This window comes from Aspergillus fischeri, genomic scaffold, assembly GCF_000149645.3.
Source record: "Aspergillus fischeri NRRL 181 1099437636264 genomic scaffold, whole genome shotgun sequence".
Classification (NCBI taxonomy): Eukaryota; Fungi; Ascomycota; class Eurotiomycetes; order Eurotiales; family Aspergillaceae; genus Aspergillus; species Aspergillus fischeri.
Window position 1 is genome coordinate 895,960 of NW_001509762.1, and position 22,042 is coordinate 918,001.

Genomic DNA, 22,042 nt, shown 5'->3' on the forward strand with positions numbered 1-22,042 from the left:
CTTGTCTGGTACTTCAGGGGGTGCTCCCACGCTAGCCCCATTATGGCTAGCTTCCCCATCGGCGTCCTCGGGTCATCGTTTTCCTTATCCAAGGCTCGTTTCCACTTGGCTGGAGAGCTTCCTTACCTTGTCTACTCGGGGTTCATACTAACACAGGGCTGGAGATCGGTAGCAGAGCGCAACAGCGACATTCTATTGATCACAGCTTAATATGAGAACTACTCTGCGTGAATGCATACTTATCTCTGCAAGCTAATGAACCTCTGAAATCTGTTTCTCTAGCAATATCTTCGCCCGTAACCCCCCAGGCATTATCAAATCGCAGTCCCAATCTCCACTGCAGAGGAAGAGTTCTGTGTTTCTTTACAGCCACAATGGTACTTCTGACAGAATTCAAAGGGCAGAAGACCATCAAGCACTGCCAAAGCCTTCTCACTTGCCTTGACTTTTGCATAGCGACTGGAAGACGACCTTGCCTCTGAAATCACGTTACCGTGCACAATGACAGCGGCTAGGACGCCAGCTGGCGCTCCGTCAATGGTTGGCAATTCCCCTGCTTTCAAGCAGTAGTTTGTACAACCGTACTCGTTCGTCAGCTTGTTGTGCAGGAAAGTCTAAAGTTCCATCAGCCATCTGGATGAACACAAAGACCATTAGCCCCCTTACAGTTGGATGCTTGTTGGCGAAAGTGTCATAGATTGACATATCCTCAAAAAATGGTTTGATCTGGCGCTCAAAGAACACCTCTATTACCTGAAAGTCGAACTTTGAGTCCACGAAAATTGCTCCGAGATACGCTTCGACCATGTCTGGCAAACACTACATTCCACGTCAGTCATGATGGTAGAGGGCGGTAGATTTAGGAGCATACTTTCGGTGGATCCTTTGCAACAACCCAATAATCGACTGCTCCCCGGCTTTCAGCTTGTGCACTCTCGATCTCCTCAACATAGTGTGTAATTTGAGCTTGTAGAGGGTTGCTAAAAGCCATGATACGCCTATGGAATCCCAACTTCACTGACAATGCGCCAAGGAACTTATTTGATACCATTGCCATCTGCATGGTTGTAGTCAGCCTTGTTTTCAGGAACAAAAGATAGAACGACAAGGACAAACGCAGCTTTGAGCTTACCTTATGCTCGGTAAGCCATTGAGGATCTCGATCAGGAAACCTCCGAAATAGGTCCTCCACGCAGACCATATCTAGCAGCGAATCGCCAAGGAATTCAAGTCGCTGGTAGCAGGGCACACGGTAGCCCCACGTCGAGGGGAGAGAAGGATGGGTGATGGCAGATGCGAGGAGTCTGGGATAAGTGAAGTGGTAACCCAGCTCCTCCTCAACGTGACGAGCTAGATCATCCTCAGACCCTCTGGGTTTCTCGGTCTGGTATTTGGGCATAGTGTAAAGAGTGATATATTCCTTCCAACAGGAGACGCGGTGGCTGGGGCTGTCAACCAGAGCAGTCACTGCTTTCGTAGCCATGTCAAACCTATTTTCGGGACCGCCTGACAGCAACGATGCTCCTATCAGGGCCTCACAAACGTCAGCAATCGTCTTTTCTCCAAGGGCATGCTTTCCTTCGGAGAGGAGCTTCTTGCTATGGTCCTTTCCATGCAACAAGGTCAAACCATCAGGATACCATATGTGCCTGCCATTCGAGCTGTCAGCATCCTATAAGTTCAAGTCTCGGTCTCGGGATTACCCTACCTTGAGAATCCCCGGCTGCGGATGTATCGGTATATCTGCTTCTTAATGGCCGTATTGAAGAGATTCTTGTTGCAAATGAGGCACATCCGGTTCACATGGTAATCGAATTCGTCATCATCTGGGTTCTGAGTATAAAGCGCAATCGATGTTGCCATTTTCAGAAAACAATCGCCCAGGAACTCTAAACGCTCGTAGTTCTTGCCCATGCCTCGCTGGAAATGGATTTGTTGACCTCGATGCTCCTCGGTGTTGTCCGAATCCTTCGTAAAAGCCTCCAAGGCAAAATCGGGTCGAATAACCAGTTCGAGTTCGTCACATGCTTCGAGAGCAATGAGGTATGAGTCCAGTCTGCTGATGATTGCTGGAAATGCGAGACAGGTAGACACTATCGAAGTAGGGATCTTAGCCACACGTTAGCATACCAACACATGCGCTAATGAGGGAATGAAGGGTCAACTAACAGCAGATATTCTCAGCGGCTCTGCACATATAAAGCACTCTGTTTGCATCTCTTTCTCCTGGGTGGTCATCTTATCCAGGAGATTCCGGCGAAGACGGACAAGCTCCGCCTGGAGAACTGGCTGATTCCAGTCGCAGCCGGAAAAAAACCTGGCTCGTGAATTCTTTGACAGACTCAGGGTGTAGTTCATAATATTGTTCATATGCCTACGGCGTGGCACTGAAGGTGGTGGCGGATCAGAGGGTTGCAATGTATCAGCCACAGCAACTGTGAAATAACGGAACCGCCCGTCCCAGTTGTCGAATATAAACCGATTTACCAATGAGTCGGGATTCAGGTCCCTAGTGAAAGGGATTTCGTCGTTATTGTGTACAAAAGATACTGTATCCCAGTCAGTCCAATCGCGAGGATTTGTTCCGCTGCCTGGACCATCGAGCGCCTTTGCTGGGGCAAGCCAGTAAGGCATTTTTTGGACTTCATGTTCATAAACCTTGTGGAAAATGTCCCGAAATATGCGAAGGGTAAATGTAGTCAGCGACTGCAGTTCGTCAACCGATATTTGCAAGCCATGCTTCAGTGGGTAGGATAGGACCTTAGTCTCGACGTCTTCGTCAAGGTAGATTGAGAATGCGGGGAACTCTGGCAACTTTTCTCGGGTCAGCAAGAGAATAGGCCTGTGGTCGCGACTCAGGGGCTTCGAAGGCAGGAGGGATATATGAATCCCATAAAGTTTGTCAATGGGAGTGGTCCGTTGTTTAGCCCAGATGGAAGGCTTCAACAGCATGTCATACTCGTTCGTTCGCTTACACGTAATGGCTAACTTTGCGTTCCTCATTGCTGGCAAGCGTCTATGATAGATCGAATTAAAATAATCATCAAGCAATCTGTGTTTCCGGAGCAAGAGGCACGTATCGAAAGCCGCAGATTGTTTGGCGACGGCCTTTCTTATTGCTGGGCTTCCAGTGAGTCCTCGAATGGGCGACTTTTCAGGCAATATCACTTCGCAAACATAGGCATTGCTGACATGCCCGACCACATAGGTCACTTGAGGTACAGTTTCCTTTTCATATTGCTGTTCAATGTTGATATCAGACTTTCATGAAGATCCAGGCGGCAAAGCTTACCAGAGAACTGGCATAACGCGCAAGGATTGCAATAGCGGAATGATAGGTGAGCTTTGCTCCTGTGCTTTTCACAGTAAAGGTTCGTCTTCCTTCCTCTTCCTGGAGTAGCGAATCCAAGTCGTGGTCGTTGCCGTGCAATATTCGATCTTCGGGGAGAGTTTCACAGAACCGCTGCATAATTTTCTGATCCGTCAGACCCGTTCAAAGAGGATCAAGATCTAAAGTTCACTTACTTCGGCCTCACGAATCTCTTTAAGCCGTCCTTCATGCTCCGCATTGTCCTTTTCGACCATAATCGCGTACTGAGCGTAGACAAAGTCAGAGGCTACTCAACAATCAAAAAGATCAAGTAACGTACCGTGGAGGTGCAATGTCTAGCTCGTCCTCGACTTTGTACATACTGGATAAGTGTGCGATAAAGATCGAATCTTGGTAAAATTACCAAATACTCGTGAACGTTGACTGCCATAACATACCTGACAACCAGATTGCAATCCGGGATATCGAGACCTTCTTCCGCCACTGATGTAGCAAACTACTACCGGTCAGTCGAATCGCAATTAGAGCATTTTTGCGGGAAATCTCACCAAGCAGTTAATCTCTCCTGTTCTGAATTTCACCAGAGCGAGAAACTGTTGCCGAAACGTAACGTTCATGCCACCGATGTCACCGGGTCTAACGCCTATGAGAACCCCTGGACGCAAATGTGGAATGTTCAAAACTGTAAAAAGCTCATTGAGAATTTTGGCAGTGTAGCGCTTCTGCGTAAAGACAATACATTTTGTTCCTGTGGTATCGCTGAAGTGTTTGCTGAGTTCCATGCGGAGAAGCTGCACTTTAGGGCTGAGTTCACCTGGGAGCTCGGGATCAGCGAAAGAGTAGTTCTTGACTGTCTCACTCGCTTCTCTAATGCGTATAATATCTTTGAAAACAGCGCCATGTTCTGCATTCAAGGTGTTCGACTCGACAAGCTTGCTGATATTACCCTCAAGTTTAGGCAACACATCGTCTGCCAAGGCATGCCACCATGCTCTGTCTGAACACCATTTTCCCAGTTCTGAGCTCGCATGCCAGGCAAATCTATAGACTCCTTCGAGTACCTTGATATTGCCATAACGAGTATCCATGAGCTTATAAAGTTCTGTTGCGAAAGGTGACTCAAGCCTGTTGTACGCCCACACTTTCTCTATCGGGCGACTGACAACTTCCCGTAAGAGTGTGATCTTTGAAGTTGTGGCAATTCGACTATCCAACAAAGTCTCTAGTCTCCTACAACTGGTTAGTCCGATATCCCCTTGCTCACTGGCTGAGAACATACGTTGCGGCTTCTGTGATGTCGCCTTTTGTGTCGATTGGCGAAGCTGTCATTCCGAAGACCCGTGGCCGCTGAGAAGGCTGTGCTTTGAAATAAGAATCCCTGATAATGCTTTGGTATGGTTAGTATTAACTCTGGGATCAGAAGTGTACCACGAACCGGGCATATGGGTGATCTTTCTTCGCATGATGAGCTTCATCAAAGATCAGAAGGTTTATTTGATCCATCTTTACGTATGAATTGAGCAGGCATTGGTTCAGGATCTCCGCTGTACAAACTATCACCATGTTCCGCTGCAAATGCTCATCCCATGTCCGTTTATCCCATAGGTCAGTGCCCATGGCTCCAAAGAAGTGCGCAACATTCTGGTCAATGTTATTGCGCAAAACCGCCGCCTGTTGATATGCGAGTGTGACGCTGTCAACCTTGCAACAAGTTAGTATACACCTCACCAAGGCTAGCAAGACAAATACCAGAAAGAATGACACACGATGCGGCTTCCCATTCGCGCGGTTATCCAGCTCATTCAAGATGGTATGCCTCAGCAAAAGCACGGCGATCAATGTCTTTCCCGATCCTACAACGGGTCAGCAGAAGGTTCACTTACTAAAGAACAGGAAAAAAACGCTGAAAGCCAGATTTGAAGGCAATACAATACCTGTATCAAGAACAGCAATTGTGTTCTGCGTCTTGGCCCGTTCGAACAGCTCAATCTGGTATTCCCTCGGGTCCAACATCCCATTTCCCAGATCTTGCTTCTCGACCAAATGAGCGATGGATAGCTCATCATCTGATAAAGCTATTGGCGCTCTATCAATAGCTTCGTTGGAATCAGCATCTGTGCGCTTGGACAGCCTGCGTCTAAGTCAGCAATAGCCTCACGAGGTATCTCCGACGAGGGGGCGCTGACAGGGCTTCAAATTGAGCGTTCTGAATTCGTCGTCGCTGTGAAAAGTCATTTGGTTTGGGAACGGCTTCATTATCGTTATCAGAGTTGTCTGAAGAGTGCTCGTCCTTGTGAACATCAGCACTAGACTCTGCTGGGTCGCTTGCAGCAACATCATTTATGAAGAGGTCTCTTAATAGTGCAACATTGCTGGAGTCTTCGCCTTTCAGAGACACAGATGACGACACATCCACCAGAGAGATTTGTTCAGTCATGGTTGAGGAATTCTGAAATGGCTGAGTTGGAAAGGATGGAGGAGGTGCAGAAATATATTGCTGTTACTTCATGAGGAGGAGGTGAATAAGTACACAAGGGAAACAAATAGGTTTTCATTCCTTACGAGGACAAGAAGAACTGAATTTACAGAAGAGGAGAATGAGAGGGAAGATAGAGTGAATGTATAAGAATTAGAACTCTCTCTATAGTAGCTTAGTCGTTTAAGGTGATATTGATCGCAAACAGAAGGGTTTGCACACAAACCAAGGACTCTATGCATGATGACTGTGTTTCAGCCTGTTACCCGCTACTGATCTGATGCAAATCATTAGAAATTGTCACTCATAGTGATCATGGAAGCTGTAGTGAAGAAAACCAGCGATTGATTCCGAAGCTCTATATATCTCGACTCCAGCGCTGTTGATAAGAGCTCTGACCAACTGATTGCGGGGCGTGGATCTGGTGCCGCGGGGCGAGTACGATAATATTATTTTTGCGCAGACCCGATCGTCAGGTACCACAACGAAGCTTCATCTTGTCGTTATCATATCGTCATTAACCAGGATGGAGCAACCCCAGAGCCTTCGATCCATATTTAACGCTGCAAAGGCTGAGAAAGCTTCGTTGGAATCGCGGCCCGACTCCAATTCTGACTCCTATCGCGAGGATGTTAATGCAACGATAGCGAAGTTCGAGGAATGCCAGCGCCTCGTTGACCAACTCTCCTTGTTCAGCTCGAATGAACCTTTGGAAGATACTTCAACAGGGGATATACAGTGAGTGAGATTACTGCTGGATCTGCGATTACCTTGTGCTCATGACTTTTCTCTGCAAAAGGTACCTCACTGTGGATTATCTCCTCGCAGACATTCTCCAACGTACCTATACCTCAGACCGCGAATCTACCATCCGGCGTGCTTTGGAACTATATGAGAAATACCTTTCGCGGTTAGATGACTATGGACTGCTTAACGACAACGAGAAGAAGCTACACGAACGATACATATCGAATCCCTCGTCGTTCTCCTTGACTCCGACTAATGATGCAGCCACCCGAAGAGAAGTGAAACTATCAAGATTTCGGGAGGAGAAAGAGCTGAAACAACGGCTTGAGGTTTGTTCAATGGTTCTATCGCGGCCGTAAGCCTTACTTATAGTCTCAACAGTATTTCTCAAACAATCAGAGCCGACTACAAAGTGATGACGAAGACGTCCGGAAGCTTTACTTGGCGGAAATCAATCTGTACACGCATCAAGCCTTCCAGTCGATGGATTTACTTTCGCAAGAACTCTCAATGCTTTCAGCAATTCGCAACAGCCCTCCCAATCCCGCTCAGCCCCCGCAGGACGATCCCAGGCGACGAAACAACGATACTGAATCAGGTTACTCGGAACGTCTCGACCCGCCTTTGTCTCAGCTCCTCAGAGGCGGAAAGTCTGGACCGATACTCAGTAAAGAAGGAAAGCCATTGCAGCCTTTTACTTTACTGGATCGCCGCACTCAACTCCAACAGGGCGTGTTTAGGCCCGGCCATAATCTGCCCACGATGACGATTGATGAATATCTTGAAGAAGAAAAGAGAAGAGGCGGTATAATTGAGGGTGGAGAGAAGTCTGGTATGAAAGAGGAAATAGACGAGGATGACATGGACAAGGCAGATGAGGAGACAATGAAGGCTCGAGCCTGGGACGAATTCAAGGAAGCGAACCCAAGAGGCTCAGGGAACACCTTGAACAGGGGCTGATGTCTTGCCGTCAAAGTTCGTCTACATGAGATGTGCCTAGGACTGGACGCTTTTGGAGCCGATATTCTCATCGTGCAATGCAAGTCGTTGCTAAATTATAATTTTTGATCCCGCAGTAAAATACGTCCCCTGACGTCGGCCCAATTTTCCATGTCGAAAAAATTCAAAGGAATTATTTGATTTGAGAAAAATGCCTGGAGACGCGGTAAAAGAACGTGCCTATACACCTACAAGCTGGTTTGTGCATTATATCTTTTTACATGGGGTATACATGGGGCATCGGCCCACTGTCTTTTTGCTAAGACTAGGGAGAAGACCAGCATCTCCACTTCAGTGAGATTGTATGCTTTGCTCATCCACCAACAGTTCGTCCTCAAGGTGTGAGCTTTTTGCGTTGGATCTCGGCAAGAATCTCCCCTGCGCCCTTTTCTACCAGTGCCTTCGCAACGGTCACACCGAACTCTCCAGCGGATTCTGACGTATCGACTGACCCGTCTACTTCAACCTCGGCACTTTCACGACCGTCAACACTGACGACTATGGCCCTCATTCTCAGCTTGGACGATCCATCGGAGTCCTGGACCCACTCCGTCTCAACACCAAGAGGGGCACTGCAACCACCCTCAAGAGTTCGCAGGAGGCTTCGCTCTGCGAGGCAGGCCATAGTCGTTTCGTGATGACCGATAGAGCTGAGCATATCCCGCAGAAGCTTATCATCCTTGCGGATCTCAACGCCAAGGGCTCCCTGGCCAACTGCGTAGAGCATCCCGCCATTCTTAGAGTCAAGATACTGGGATATGCGGTCCTCCAGACCTAGCCTCAACAGACCAGCAGCAGCCAAGATAATGCAAGTAAATGGGCTATCCTCAGCATCTAATTTCGCTAACCGAGTACCGATATTGCCGCGCACATCCTGGACCTTCAGATGAGGGTATCGGCGGGCGAGTTGAGCAGTGCGGCGGATGGATGAAGTACCCACGACAGACCCTGCGGGCATTTCGGAAAAGGCCATATTCGGCAATCCTTTCTTCATCACCAGAACATCCCTTGTATCTTCTCTCTCCATCATGGGGCCCAATGTACACGAGGGAGGTAGTTGAGTTGGTACATCTAAAATCGATTATAAGTCAGTATCAAGCATCTATAGCAATCTGAGGCAGGCGTGATCAACCTACCCTTCAATGAATGAACAATGAGATCAACATCACCAGCCATCAAAAGCTCTTCCAATTCCTGCGTCCAGAGGTTCTTGGTAGTAAATTCGCGGAGAGCAATAACTGTATTCTTATCACCCGCTGTCTCCTGAGAGTGTATTTGAAATGTATATTCCGGCCATGACTTTTTCAGCGCTGCAACAACCAGGTCTGTTTGCATAAGAGCAAGCTTAGATTTGCGTGTCCCTATCGTGAAGGTTCTCCGCGACGAGGAATTTGCGGCCTCGGAGGAAGGCGGGGCAGATGCCATTGCGATAAGCGTTTCAACAAGGGTGGACGAGGCTTGTTCCGGGACTGCACTGGAGTCGATCGAAAGGTTTAGTCGACGAAGATAAAAGTGCAGGAGATCTGTTGATCAAAGACTCAGAGGGCCGACTGTCTTGAAGCTGAAAGCCAACCAAGTACGGAGTAAATCATAAGATATCACTGGGAAATTTGAAGCCGCTCTGGCGGGCAATCAGTAACTAATGGTGGTTACCCGCCTTCCGCCCCCGAGGTACTGTCACAGGTTGTACCGTAATGTACTAGGTACTAACCGTAAAGGTATCTTACCACTGGTGAAATACCCATACGGAGTACAGATCCCTGTGATCCATCATCAACAGATGGAGTGACTGCATGCCACTTCCTTTATCACTCCAGACCACAGAGAATTTAGTGATGCTTATTGAGAAGCTTGCGTTGATACTACTTGAACTGGTCTATTGACGTGTATCCAACCAGGTCAACAGTCTGGAGCTGGATACCGCAACCCCCGGATCCGACTGACGTACTCCGTAGGTCACGCGAACCTCGGCTTCGGGAAGCGCTTATCGCTTCATCGCCTCCCCAGAGTCACGGAGTACATCTATGGAGTTCTGGAACATCTCCGCGACTTTAGAACTGATCGTCCGACACCCTATAGCCCATTTATGTTAATTGACTGGCTTCAGACAAACGCTCTATCCTCTTGCTCTTATACTAATAGCTCTGTTTGATATTGACACAAGCTGTGTCTTTCGGATCTGGGAGGCCGAAAATGGGTTCCAATAACGGCAGAGCGACGAAGTTAGCTTTAGTGCCTTTACCCAAAGGCTCCGTATTGCTCCCTGGCGTCACTCTACGCATACCGGTGTCGAATCGCCCTGATCTTGCCAACCTTCTCTCGGCTCTTCTCGATCAGACAAATCTGGAAAAGCGAGATGGGAACACTATCACATTCGGTTGCGTACCTTTGAGTTCGCCGTTGCTAAGCAACGACGGCCAGCAGCTGATCGATGACGGAAGTTTGGGTGGTGCTAAGAAGGAGGAATTTGATGCTATAGATGCAGGTCAGGCAAGAAAAGAGGATCTCTTCCGGTATGGCACGGTCGGCAAAGTGATAGGGGTGCAAAGACGTGCCTATGCAGAGCCGTTCCTCGTGGTCCAAGGTGTTCAACGTTTCACCATCAAACACATCTTGAGGGAGAGGCCCTTTTTCGAGGCAGAGGTGGTTCTACACAATGAACGAGGTTGGTGCACAAATTCGTTTGCTGTTAAGGATATGTTCTTCATCGCAGCTAATACAGGCCCATAGATGCCATTTCCAACGATGCAGAAACCGCTGAGTTGTTCCAGCAGCTGAGACAACTATCTCGCGAACTCATAACCCTCCTACGACTGTCGTCTCTACTACCTTCGACTGGCACACGCCTGTCGCCGCTTGTCGCTCGTAAATTCGAGGTGTACATTGCTAAGACCGATTTATCGCAGGCAGGCAATCTGGCCGACTTTATGGCAGATGTAGCTGATCCTACGTTCGAGGAGAAACTTCGTGTATTGGCTTCTTTTGCTCTGAGGACTAGGTTGGAAAGAGTCGTCGAGCTATTGGGCCGACAGGTCCAAGGAATCAAGAATAGCGTCAAAGTTACTGCGATCTCCACCTCGTCATTCCCACCAAATTCTCCGTTTGATATCAGTCAGATTGATCCTCGAGATCGTGAGTTGTTGGCGAGGCGAGCCATGGCCGGCTTGACGGGCTTGACCCCCCCTGGAGCCGCAGGCGGACGGAACAATGAGGACGAAAAGGAGATAAACGAAGTCGACGAGCTGCAAAAGAGACTCCAGGAGGCAGAGCTCAGTCCCGAGGCTCGTAAGGTTGCTGACAAGGAACTGAGACGTCTTCGAAAGATGAACCCGGCAAACGCCGAATATGGCGTCTGCCGAACATATCTCGAAAACATCGCCGATATTCCCTGGACCAAGGTCACTGAGGACAAACTAGGGCCTGAAACGCTGAAGAGAGCAAGGAAGCAGTTGGATGAGGACCATTACGGCCTTGAGACGATCAAGAAGAGACTGCTTGAATACTTGGCTGTCTTGCGACTAAAGCAGTCAACCAACCAAGATGTTGAGCGGCAAATTGCTGCACTCACCAAGGAACTTGATGCTGCCAATGAAGCGCCTGTCGAGAAGGACGTGCCTGCTTTGTCCGAGTCAGACAGAGTCTCCCTTGAAGCAAAATTGAATCTGCTTCAGTCAAGACGTATGGCTGATAAGTCTCCGATCCTGCTGCTCGTTGGCCCACCTGGTACTGGCAAGACGAGTTTGGCAAGATCCGTGGCCACGTCTCTCGGACGCAAGTTCCACAGGATTTCTCTTGGTGGCGTGAGGGACGAGGCTGAAATTCGAGGCCACCGGAGAACCTACGTCGCTGCTATGCCAGGCCTAATCGTGAACGGTCTCAAAAAGGTTGGGGTTGCCAATCCTGTATTCCTTCTTGATGAAATCGATAAAGTGGGCGGGGCCAATTTTCAAGGAGATCCATCCGCAGCAATGCTGGAGGTCCTGGATCCTGAGCAGAACTACACATTCGTCGATCATTACATCAACATCCCAATCGACCTGAGCAAGGTTCTCTTCATAGCCACTGCCAATTCTCTTGACACCATACCCGCGCCGCTACTCGATCGCATGGAGACAATCACTCTATCCGGTTACACGACTGTTGAGAAGAGACATATCGCCAAGAGGCACCTGATTCCAAAGCAGATCAGAGCCAATGGTTTGTCCGAGGGCCAAGTCGTTCTTTCTGACGAGGTCGTTGACAAAGTCATTACCTCTTACACAAGAGAGTCGGGTGTGCGGAACCTTGAGCGCGAGTTGGGCTCAATTTGTCGACACAAGGCTGTTCAATATGCAGATGCGGTTGATAATGGCAGGTTGGATACGTACAACCCTGTGGTTGCCCTTAGCGACTTGGAAGAAATTCTCGGAATTGAGCGTTTTGACGAAGAGATTGCCGAGAAGCATGGTCGGCCAGGGGTCGTAACCGGTCTTGTCGCGTACTCGACTGGGGGCCAGGGTAGTATCTTGTTCATTGAGGTTGCGGACATGCCTGGCAACGGTCGTGTTCAACTTACAGGCAAGCTTGGCGATGTTCTGAAGGAAAGTGTGGAAGTCGCCTTGACCTGGGTCAAAGCTCATTCTTTTGAGCTCGGTCTTACACATGACCCCAACGAGGACATCATGAAGAACCGAAGCTTGCATGTCCACTGCCCAGCAGGAGCTATCCCCAAGGATGGTCCCTCTGCTGGACTTGCTCACACAATCGGGTTGATCTCCCTTTTCACGGGCAAAGCTGTGCCTCCCCAGATTGCAATGACTGGTGAAGTCTCCCTGCGGGGACGGGTGATGCCTGTTGGAGGTATCAAAGAGAAATTGATTGGAGCACTGCGCGCCGGTGTCAAGACTGTCCTCCTACCCGAGCAGAACCGGAAGGATGTCAAGGATGTACCGCAAGAGGTCCATGATGGCTTGCAGATTGTCTATGTCAGGTAAGACATGATTGATCCTCACATTGAAACAGCATATTTGATTACTGACATATATTGCACCACAGGCATATTTGGGAAGCTATTCGCCAGGTCTGGCCTGACGCCCATTGGCCAGGACAACACCACATGAACTTTGTTGAAAGCCGGCTGTAGAGGTCTTCTTCGACTTGAACTTCATTGCTCTGAATTCTACTCATACTTTCTGCATTCCTCTTCATTGCTTGCGCTGACCATTAACCGTTTTGGCTCATATCACCATGTCACTCTTTTCTTGTATTAGCGCATTCAACCCCAATCACTCTAGCATAGCGTCTCATATCGCCTAGTTAATGGCCATCTTGATTCTACTTCTTCCTATTCCGCCCATCATTAACTTCATATGCCCAAATTGGAGTCTTTCCGGTAAAAACTACGGGCCCCTGAATATCGTATTTATAGTCAGAAGAAATTTCGACATATGGTACAAAGTTAATCAACATGTAAAAAGAGAACGGGATCAGGGAAAGGAAAATGCCACAAAAAAAGAAGCAAGATTCCGCTTTTCTATCCCCAGAACGAATGAAGCAGAAAGGAAAAAGAAGGCCATCTATGAACTTGTCGAAGCCGAATCCTTGGCTGCTTTGAATATCGACCGGTCATAATTGAGTCCCAACGCCTGCCAAGTCGGTCTCCAGGTCTTCGTGCCGTCCAGCAGCTGCTTCGCCTCCTTTGCGTATTCTTCGCGCTCGGCCTTGTTGGGCTCCATGGCAGCGTCGGGTCGTTGCGAGCGCTGAATTTCTTCCTGGTACTTCTCCGCATTGAAGTACTGATCCTTCTCCCATCTGTTTCAAAGCACATTAGTACACCCCACACCGCCAATCCATGAAAAAAAAGGCAAGAAGGGTAGACATACGGTGACATATCCGTCGGCGCCTCGGGCCACACAAAGGGCTCTTTCATTTCCACTGTCATCTTCTTCTTCGACATCGGTCTCCTCAGACGGCCGTATCCGAACTTGCCCAGGGGCCGCAGGCGGGTCACTTTCTGTTGCTCGACGTAACTGCGGATGCGGAGGACACCGACGCCGTATAAGCGCTGCAGGTAGTCGCGCATATCGAGCTTGTTGAAATTCAAGGGCACGTAGAATGTGGCATATCGCGGGGGAAGGAAGGGTGTGCGTATGAGGGCGATTGTGAAGTTAGGTCTACATTGCGATATATTGTTAGCACAGTGAAACAGAGTTTCCAAAGCGAGGAGTCACAGAAGGCTCATTGATGTTTGGATCAGCCTTGGTGAACTTACAGAAATACCTGCTTCCGCATCGACAGCGGCGCCGAAGGGGGCACCCAGTCTGCGGGCTTCTTGGGGAATTTCGAGAACTTGCGCACCATCTTGAATCTCTATATCCAGGCCTCAATTGTGAAAATTGGAAACCCGATAGAAGAGTAATAGTGGTGGGTATATGAGTAGGATTCGTGATCGATTGCCGGATCCTCTCAACTCGGCGGAACTTTTGGAAAAATGCACGTGTGGCCGCACCGCCTACCGTAAAAAGTGCTGCGATAAGCGCATGAGTTCACAAAGAAGTATAGGACAGTACAGCATTTTATGTGTACTTCGCATGAAATTTTTACAAAATTAAAGTTAGAACCAGAGTATCAAATAATGTACTCATTAACATCATTAAGGTTGATTGACTTTTTCCTTATCATGCTGAGGGCTGCCGCCCTTCAGAAGCCTCTGATACATGCAGTTCTCCCAATTTCCGAGAACTCTCACTAATCTCGTCAGTTGCAGAATCAGACGCTCGTTCCTGATAGTTGTCGCCATGCTCGTCCTCCTCCTGTGATTCCGATCCTGACTGTTCGTCCTCCTCGTCCCTGTCTTCATCATCTTCTCCCGGCTCGTCCCCATCCCCATTTGCGCCGACCTCCTTCATGTAGGCTTCCAGCTCGCGGGCCATCTTCCTCGAGAAACCAGACGCTTCTACCTCCACGTCCAACCGCTTCCCAGGATTCTTCAAGAGCTGCTTCTTCGCGTCCGCGAAGAAAGGCCCTGGCTCATCGCTGACGAAATGGAACTTTCGTTGGAAATAGCGCTTGATGCAATTCACGTCGCGGTCGAAATACATCTCTGCGTTTGGATGGTCGATTGACACCATCTGCGGAAAATCGATAATGACCGGAACCAGCCGGATATTCTCATCGTTGTCCGCATCAGCAGGAGCCTTTCCCTTCGCATCGGGATCCTCTTCTTCTTTGATCAAGATATTGAACTCGTTGTAGTCACCGTGAATAAGGCCAAACCGAGCAAGCTCCATGATCGTACCCATAAGCTCCGAATACAGTAACGCAGGCTTGGGAACTCTCGAGATCTGTCGTAGCGGGAATGCGTCGATCAGGCTCATGACGATCGTGTGTCTGTTCTGCGAAATAGGTTCGGGTACTGAGAAACCGTTCTCTCGAAGAGCCTTCATAAAAGCGAACTCCTTCATCGCAGCCAATCGCGACATGTACATCCATGAACCTGTACTGCGATTGCGCAGATAGTCTCTGTTGGTCTTGACTGTTCGGAAGGAAATGCGGCCCAGGCGATGGATCTTCAAGATGCATTGTGTTCCTTTACTGTTGGCGACGACGACGATATCTGACTCTTTCCCGACACCGATCTGGTTTCCGACGGAGTAGATGCATTTCTGCTTCTGGTGAGCGTTCAGCGCCAGGTAGTCGAGACCTCCGTAAGTGAGCCGGTAGCCATCGTCTGAATGCAGGATAAAATTAGCAAAGACATTCATCCAAAGTACATCACTAGCAAGGTGCGAATAACTGTACATTTCGCATTCTTCACTTTCGCGATCAAATTAGTCTTAGCCAGGTTGGAGATAGACCGATGGACTCCACTGCCGCCCCGGAGCCCTGAGAGCTGTACGATCAAGGGCGTCGGTACTACTTCATGGTTTCTACTTCCAGTTTCCACCTATGGAGAGCTCTTGTTAGCTGTCAGACAACGAGCTGTGATGAGAAGCACCAAAGGCGGGGCAAATGACAGGCATACCGCAGTGAGAACGCGGAAATCCTCGGAAGTGAGGTACCGAATCGCTTTGGGATCGAGCTTCATTCTTGTCCGTGGCGAGCGATACAAGCGATCTTATGAAGGTGAAAGAAAGGAATTGTTCGAGCAGTCCCTCTATCGTCTCGTTGTTGCGGATGTCATGGCGGGAAAAAGTTACATGCTTGAAACCCTAAGCCCTACTTTCCTATTTGAGCGCCTCCTTTGGTATAGTCCTTTACAAGGCACCATTGACATCGCGATAGTCTGAGTCGATTGTCAACAAAGGTCTCCAAATACGTATAGAGGAAATCATAGTATTTCTTTTCATTGGTGCCACACCTGATGTAAATCGCGCAATCCGTGAAAGAACGTTATTCGCGTTCTGCTGCTCTCGGATTCATCTATAATTGCATACGATCCGCCTCCTCGAGACCCAGTTACATATTCAGTTACATCCGGAACCACGGAGTCGCTTATAGTCTAGAACTAGATCGTGGCATGTTATTTGTCGATTCGGTTTCAAATACATTAAATCCAACCTCATCGGTCGCTATATGATTGCCCCCTGCACCCAGCCCATCTTGCAAAAGAAGCGTTACGAACCATCGTTTCGATCAAGCGGAATTTTCTTGCCAATCAGGGTTCTAAATCATGCCAGTTAGTTATCAGGAAGAACACAGAAATTCAAACGGAAGTATCATCCGAGAAACTTACCTTTCGTAAGATCACAAGGCCTTCAAGGGTGCTACTAAGGGGAATGTATTGCTCATCTTCCAGCTCTGCTCTTTCACCGTAGGACAGAAGAACAGGTGTGCTCTGTGTTTGCCAGCCGGTGATCGTCTTGGGACGACCAGCTTGGCCAACCACATCCACAGCCTGACCCACACGTACGTTTACGGTGAGTGGTTGGAGGTCCTCGTCTAGCGTAACGAGGAATCGTGGGTACATGGCGGTGATAAGGAAGTAGAGGAGGTAGTGATGTTCGGCAAGAATGAATTGTTTGGCGTCGATCAAAGATACAACGACAGTGAGTAGGCCAGCGGCTGCTACACGGGAAAGAACCTGGCGGTCGGTGTGGAACGGGTTCAGGGTCATCGTGCCCTTACCCATGTGAAGAAGACCCTGAGCGATGCGGACCATGAATAATGAGTTTTGGTCACGGTGGTAGTAGCTTGCCAATTGCCTCAGCAACTGCGCAAGACGGGCATTGTTGGTACCCGCTCCACAGAGACCCATGGCGAAGATCGCGTTGATGGCGACATCATTGTCATTGTCGTGGCTGTACCGCGACAGTGTATCGTAGACCTTCATCTGCGGGTTGCTGGGGCTAATCAGACCCATTGCAAGTGGGACCGCCTTTCGGATGTTGCTGGCACCATAGTGCATAAGATGACCGAACTGTCTGAGAATCATGTCCTGTCCGACTTCCTCGCCCATAGCGATGAGGGAGAGGCCTAAGACAGCGTAGGATTGGACAAGTTCATCTCCTTTCTTCTCATCATTCTCTTCAATAAGGTCATTGCAAATGTGGAGAAGCTCCTGCAGCTTCAACACCGTTCCAGTTCCTGCCCAGGCACAGACAGAAGCAAGAACGGAGGTCGGCTTGGCCATTGGGTGATCGACGGCCTTCAGAATGTCGAGAATGACGTCGACCTCTTCCTGGCGGCCGAAGTACAGTAGGGCCAAACCAAGAGCCATGAAGCGGGTCCATTTATCTTTCAGATGCTTCTGTCGCTCCTCGTCCATCAAAGTCGTAGCAATGGCTTCGCTGACTTGGTGATTCGAAGAGCCAACGAAAATAAGACCTAATGAGACAGCCGCCATTGCCGAGAGCTGCATATCCAGGGAGACATCTTCAACGACGGGAAGCAGGATTTCCAGGAGCTCCTCCTTATTGGAGCCAGCGTAGGCCAAACCAAGACCCATGATGGCAGCAACTCTGACCGGTACGCTCTTTTCTTGCCAAACTTCGGGATCACCCAAGAGAGCCAGAACGGGGTCCGCCTCTAGTCGTACGCCGGAACCGATCATACCTGTGCCCAGCAAAGCACCGGCCTTGATTTGCTCCTCGGTGGCATAGGTAAACTTATCAATTCTGTCCAAGCCAGAGTCGGTGTCCTTCGACAAGAGCATGCCGAAAGAAGCCGTTGTCGATAACATGCCATCGTCCTTTGTCTTCCAGATCCAACTTCCCTTGTCATCCTCTCCTAGCATGAGGTTGTCTTTACCAAAACCAGCATTGACAAAAGCGTTCACAAACGCGCTTGCCAAATTATGTCTCGCAGAGTCAACATTTGTCAAACCAGCGCCTCGGCTGCTTTCCAGGTGTGTCTTGTAAATGTCCTCTGGATTCTTGGGTTCAAGGATATCAAGCTCTTTGCCCAGAGATTTGAAATGCTTTGAGATCGATGTGTTGTTAAGACAGTCCATGAAGGATGTGTTCTCCTCCTCTTCAGGCATATCCAGCCAAATCTGCTGTCTGGCGACCAGGAAAGCCATTTGGTTCTTGAGCACTGGATCAGAAGTAGCATTGATGTCACTCTTGATAAGATCCGTGTCGTTTAGTCGAATGGCAAGTACAATTGCTTTTGTGAGCTCCTTGTAGCGGACATAGATCTCGTGTGCCGTCCGGAGGAACTGCTGATCTTCAGGATAGGTGAGCAGGTTAACCATGCTGACCATATACAGACAGACTCTGGAGTAGGTGTTCTCGTCGAGAAAGCGGGGAATCTCCTCAATGATTTCCAGCTCACTAAGGAGGTCAACAGCATCGGCTTCGGCATTATGACTCAGGAAGTAGGGGACAAGCGACAATGAGAGATCGATCAGGTCCTGTACATCTTTCTCTGCGTTCAACCTGTTTTGGTACTCTTGGCCAATCTCCAGAGCCAGATGCCTAATATATTCGTGACCCCACGAGCCGAGATCTTCTGCCTTGGTGAGAAGGCGATATTTCAGCGTCTCGAGCTTCTCCTCGTCCCCGTACGTCATCCCGAGAACAGACAGCATATCCGCCAGCGAGTCCTAAATCAGAAACCATTGTATCAGGAAAAAGCTTCAACCCAGACGAGAATTTGGAGGTTAACCAACCTTGACAGCGCCTGCCGACCACTTCTCGTAGAGCTCTGTCAGCTCATCGTAGTGCGGTCTGAGAAATTTGAGGGGTTTGGGGACAGCGGTCATAGAAGAAGTCGAGGTCTTTATGAAATTCTTGATCGCATCTAAGGCAGGAGCATAGAGCGACGTATCCGGTTCCTGATGAAGAAAGACACATGGGTTAACGTCATCGGCCAACAAATTCAGATCTCAGCTCGATCTTATACCTTTAATCTCTCGACGAGCATCTCAAGTTCGCTCTTCAGCTGCTGATCTTCTTCGCTGAGTTCCTCTAAGATAACCCCAGCGTTAACCCTTCTGTTGTAGCAAAAACGCCATTCGGGACAGCAGCCACGTGGTTATAAGGGTAGATTATGACATACCTTCCTTCGACTCCTCCTCCTTCTTTTTCCCATTCGCTTGTGTCTTCTCGTCATTCTGTGTCTTCTTCGCTCCAGGCAGATCTTTCACATCATCAACCTTGCCCTTGCCCTTGTCGGCGGGAGCTGACCTCTCGCCTTCTTTCGCCATTTCTGACGGGTACCTGGCGAGTTGGTCTCGGTTTGGGTGAGGAAGGTAAGAAGGTAGGATGGAAAGGTCTGTGAAAGCTGCCTATAATCTCGGATACAGCAGCAGACAGCGTTTAATGAGATCTCTGCACACTGGTGGATGGAGCAGAGAGCGAATCCGGAGCTTGTTGATGGAAAGCAAGAGAGCTCACGCTCATCGCCGCTTGGGCGTTGCGCTACAGTGGAGCTTCCTCCCGCTTATGTAAGGCTACTTCACCGCCGAGATATGCATTCGCTTTCAGGAACGATATTAGATTATGGCAAACAGGTTGATTTGGGTGTTTTTATGACATTGGTAAGCTTGAATATGCCAATGTCCATAGCCTAGGGAAAAGGGGCATGTGTATGCACGCATTGTCGTGGTGTGATACTCATCCGCTTAGTAGTGGAGGAAACATGATGTCAATGCTGGATTCTAAACTAGAGATTTCGAACTCAATAGGAACACTGGGTATAAGTAGACTACACGATTCCAACTATCCAAATGAATTTTGTCGGTACTAAAGTCGATCATAGGATAATTAAACATAGTTCATATGATATATGCTCTCTTCTCCGTCCGCTCGCTCATGCAGACAGAACAATCTCGTCAAAGTCGAGCCATCTGTTAAGTCACTGTCTCGACAGCCGCCATAACGGATAGCGAACTTCTTCGCGTATTCCTCGGTGTCTTGCGAGTACATTAGGTCTGACATTTCCTCACCACGGTATGACAACAGGGGCAAACTGCTCAGGTCCGGCAAAGAGAGAGAGAAGCGCTCAAGAAGCGGCATTAACGTTGATGCCTGGTCCAATTGTTTTTCCGCAGACAATTGGTTAATGGATGACCCAAATGCCGTAGTTGAGTCTGCTTGACCGTCGTGTAGAAATTCTTCAGGTGGTTGAGACAGCTCGCTATGAACTGTTGCAAGAGTAACAGTGCCTCGGTCGGGGAACGTTGGGTAGAGCAGGTAATAACCCCGAGCTCGAATTAGCTCGAGCAGATACTCCATTACAGCAGGATATCGTTTTGAGATAGATTTCTCGTCCGTAGACTTCTCAGACGTGGGCTGGTGTAGAGCGAGGCGGTTGGTGAGGAAAGAATGGAGGTCAGCCCATCCATCGCCGAAATACAAGGCCGCATGATTGTTTGGAGCCTGCCATAAAAAGACAGGAAGCGGCTCGCCACCTAGCTGCTGTGATTTCTGAATTTCTTTCTCAAATTTCGGTGGTGTGAAAGGCTCGTTATCTGTGGGTCGTGATGAGGGAAGCTCGAGCGAAATTCCCAGTAATTTGCAAGTGGCGCGCTGGGTTTGAGCTGAATGTTTATATTTCAACATAGTATACTTCAAAAAATGGTAGAACGAAGGCGCTAGCTCAGCCTCTGGGGCCAACAAGAGCACATGCGTTACGTTAGGGTTTCTAGGATAGAAAGCTTCCACGGTTCTTAAAGAAGCTTCGACTGGAGTCAAGTAATCTGGCTGTATACGGCGGCGAAGAGTGACTGTGCTTGAAGTCTGAGGAGGCCACTTCAATTTTTGCAGGAAGTGTAGGAGCTGCGGATCAACGCGAGGAGGCAGCTCAATAGTCAGGCTGGGAGTCGACCCGAGGTAATCCGCCGCTTCCAAGGATCGAATTAAGCGGATCAAGGAACCAGATGACCCGGAAGGTGCTTGCATGAGGATCTCAACATGAACGTCATTCCATACTTTTGAGCAAGAAGTCAGTCACACATTCGCACGTTGAAGAAAATGCCACGCAGTGGTAAGATCACCTTTGAGAGCATCGCTATCCAACATCGACATCCACATGATATTCCTCGCAGCAGTCGGTATTGCGATGTGCGTTAGCTCAGACTTGCTAATCTTCCTTCGAACGCCTTCTGTGAAAAAGCGATCCTCCCAAGAGTCCCCTTGGGTAATGAGAACCTGCGCGCGGGTATAAACATGGACGTAGTCTAAACCAGCCGTCACAGCTCTCTCCATGCGACTCTCAGTAGACCATTGAGCATAGTCAGGTCGACTATCTGTAATGACAAGAGTGTCAGCACACCGGGCTGATGAATCGGGTCCAGAGTAAACACACCATGCCAGACAATCGGACAGTCGACTTCCTTTATGCCATTAACACGCTGTATGCCTTCGATGGACACATCATCTCTTCCCATCAGCACAAAATGCACTTCATTTATCTTCTGATCGGCCATTCGGCAAGCGAGAGGCAGAAGATCGGAAACGCTCCGCAGGTTTGAGCCAGCAAACACAACGGCACGACTAATGGAGCTGCCATGGCGACTGGGCGGCTTCCAGAAACGTTGCAAGGTCCTCGCTAAAGATTTGAATCTGATTTCGCCTTCGTAGTAAAAATCTTCCTTAATATTTGTCTGAGAATCTGGACGCGGAGGGGGCCCATTTGCAGGAGTAACTGGCGAAGGCATTGCAGGCGGCAATGACTTTCCACTGCCCTGCCGTGCTTGCGCGAACTCTGGGTTGAATCGTTCGACTGCGGGAGGTACATCTGTAGGCATATTCTTAAAAAACAAGTATACTAAGTAGAGGATGATAATTCCTATTAGGAACCGGCGTGGTCGAGGCGCTCTCCATTGCTTTGCTCGCGAGAGCGGCTTTCTGCCATTGCGAGGTCGGTGGTCGTCGTCCTTCTTTCCGAGCTCTTCATCAGCCAAATACGGCCGTTTCGATGGTAGCATACTGTGCACATATGAGAGATAGCTCCGAAGGAGCTTCGGAATTCGAGAAGTGCATTGGAGGAGGAAAGATGGTCGCGTTGTTGTCGTGATAAGAACACAATTGATAGCTGCTTGTGGGCGTTGGAGATTCCGCTGTTGG

The 22,042-nt window shown here is 49.0% G+C and overlaps 8 protein-coding genes across 8 annotated transcripts; 2 read left to right on the plus strand and 6 right to left on the minus strand.

Moving 5' to 3' along the window:
* Positions 1-314: 314 nt before the first annotated feature.
* Positions 315-5,768, minus strand: NFIA_075500 (putative RNA helicase/RNAse III; the record flags this gene model as incomplete). Its single annotated transcript, XM_001259516.1, has 16 exons — positions 315-614; positions 667-819; positions 872-1,057; positions 1,133-1,649; positions 1,709-2,109; positions 2,170-3,240; positions 3,293-3,475; positions 3,526-3,594; positions 3,651-3,720; positions 3,769-3,827; positions 3,880-4,561; positions 4,611-4,718; positions 4,767-5,032; positions 5,081-5,184; positions 5,266-5,462; positions 5,518-5,768. 16 exons carry the CDS (start codon positions 5,766-5,768, stop codon positions 315-317), a joined length of 4,617 nt encoding a protein of 1,538 aa, XP_001259517.1.
* A 565-nt stretch (positions 5,769-6,333) lies between these two features.
* Positions 6,334-7,514, plus strand: NFIA_075510 (IGBP1/TAP42 family protein; the record flags this gene model as incomplete). The annotated part of the gene is made up of 3 exons (XM_001259517.1): positions 6,334-6,545; positions 6,607-6,883; positions 6,936-7,514. 3 exons carry the CDS (start codon positions 6,334-6,336, stop codon positions 7,512-7,514), a joined length of 1,068 nt encoding a protein of 355 aa, XP_001259518.1.
* A 373-nt stretch (positions 7,515-7,887) lies between these two features.
* Positions 7,888-8,978, minus strand: NFIA_075520 (porphobilinogen deaminase; the record flags this gene model as incomplete). Its single annotated transcript, XM_001259518.1, has 2 exons — positions 7,888-8,624; positions 8,690-8,978. The coding sequence occupies 2 exons, from the start codon at positions 8,976-8,978 to the stop codon at positions 7,888-7,890; spliced, it is 1,026 nt and encodes a 341-aa protein (XP_001259519.1).
* Positions 8,979-9,746: 768 nt separating this feature from the next.
* NFIA_075530 (putative LON domain serine protease) lies at positions 9,747-12,675 on the plus strand (the record flags this gene model as incomplete). Its single annotated transcript, XM_001259519.1, has 3 exons — positions 9,747-10,218; positions 10,284-12,522; positions 12,588-12,675. The coding sequence occupies 3 exons, from the start codon at positions 9,747-9,749 to the stop codon at positions 12,673-12,675; spliced, it is 2,799 nt and encodes a 932-aa protein (XP_001259520.1).
* Positions 12,676-13,108: 433 nt separating this feature from the next.
* NFIA_075540 (mitochondrial 54S ribosomal protein uL23m) lies at positions 13,109-13,892 on the minus strand (the record flags this gene model as incomplete). Its single annotated transcript, XM_001259520.1, has 3 exons — positions 13,109-13,343; positions 13,415-13,705; positions 13,804-13,892. The coding sequence occupies 3 exons, from the start codon at positions 13,890-13,892 to the stop codon at positions 13,109-13,111; spliced, it is 615 nt and encodes a 204-aa protein (XP_001259521.1).
* A 317-nt stretch (positions 13,893-14,209) lies between these two features.
* Positions 14,210-15,334, minus strand: NFIA_075550 (protein kinase RIO2; the record flags this gene model as incomplete). The annotated part of the gene is made up of 1 exon (XM_001259521.1): positions 14,210-15,334. One exon carries the CDS (start codon positions 15,332-15,334, stop codon positions 14,210-14,212), a length of 1,125 nt encoding a protein of 374 aa, XP_001259522.1.
* Positions 15,335-16,166: 832 nt separating this feature from the next.
* On the minus strand, positions 16,167-19,179 carry NFIA_075560 (proteasome regulatory particle base subunit RPN1; the record flags this gene model as incomplete). The annotated part of the gene is made up of 5 exons (XM_001259522.1): positions 16,167-16,196; positions 16,267-18,576; positions 18,643-18,807; positions 18,876-18,940; positions 19,032-19,179. 5 exons carry the CDS (start codon positions 19,177-19,179, stop codon positions 16,167-16,169), a joined length of 2,718 nt encoding a protein of 905 aa, XP_001259523.1.
* A 559-nt stretch (positions 19,180-19,738) lies between these two features.
* NFIA_075570 (uncharacterized protein) lies at positions 19,739-21,903 on the minus strand (the record flags this gene model as incomplete). Its single annotated transcript, XM_001259523.1, has 3 exons — positions 19,739-20,904; positions 20,971-21,222; positions 21,282-21,903. The coding sequence occupies 3 exons, from the start codon at positions 21,901-21,903 to the stop codon at positions 19,739-19,741; spliced, it is 2,040 nt and encodes a 679-aa protein (XP_001259524.1).
* Positions 21,904-22,042: the final 139 nt, after the last annotated feature.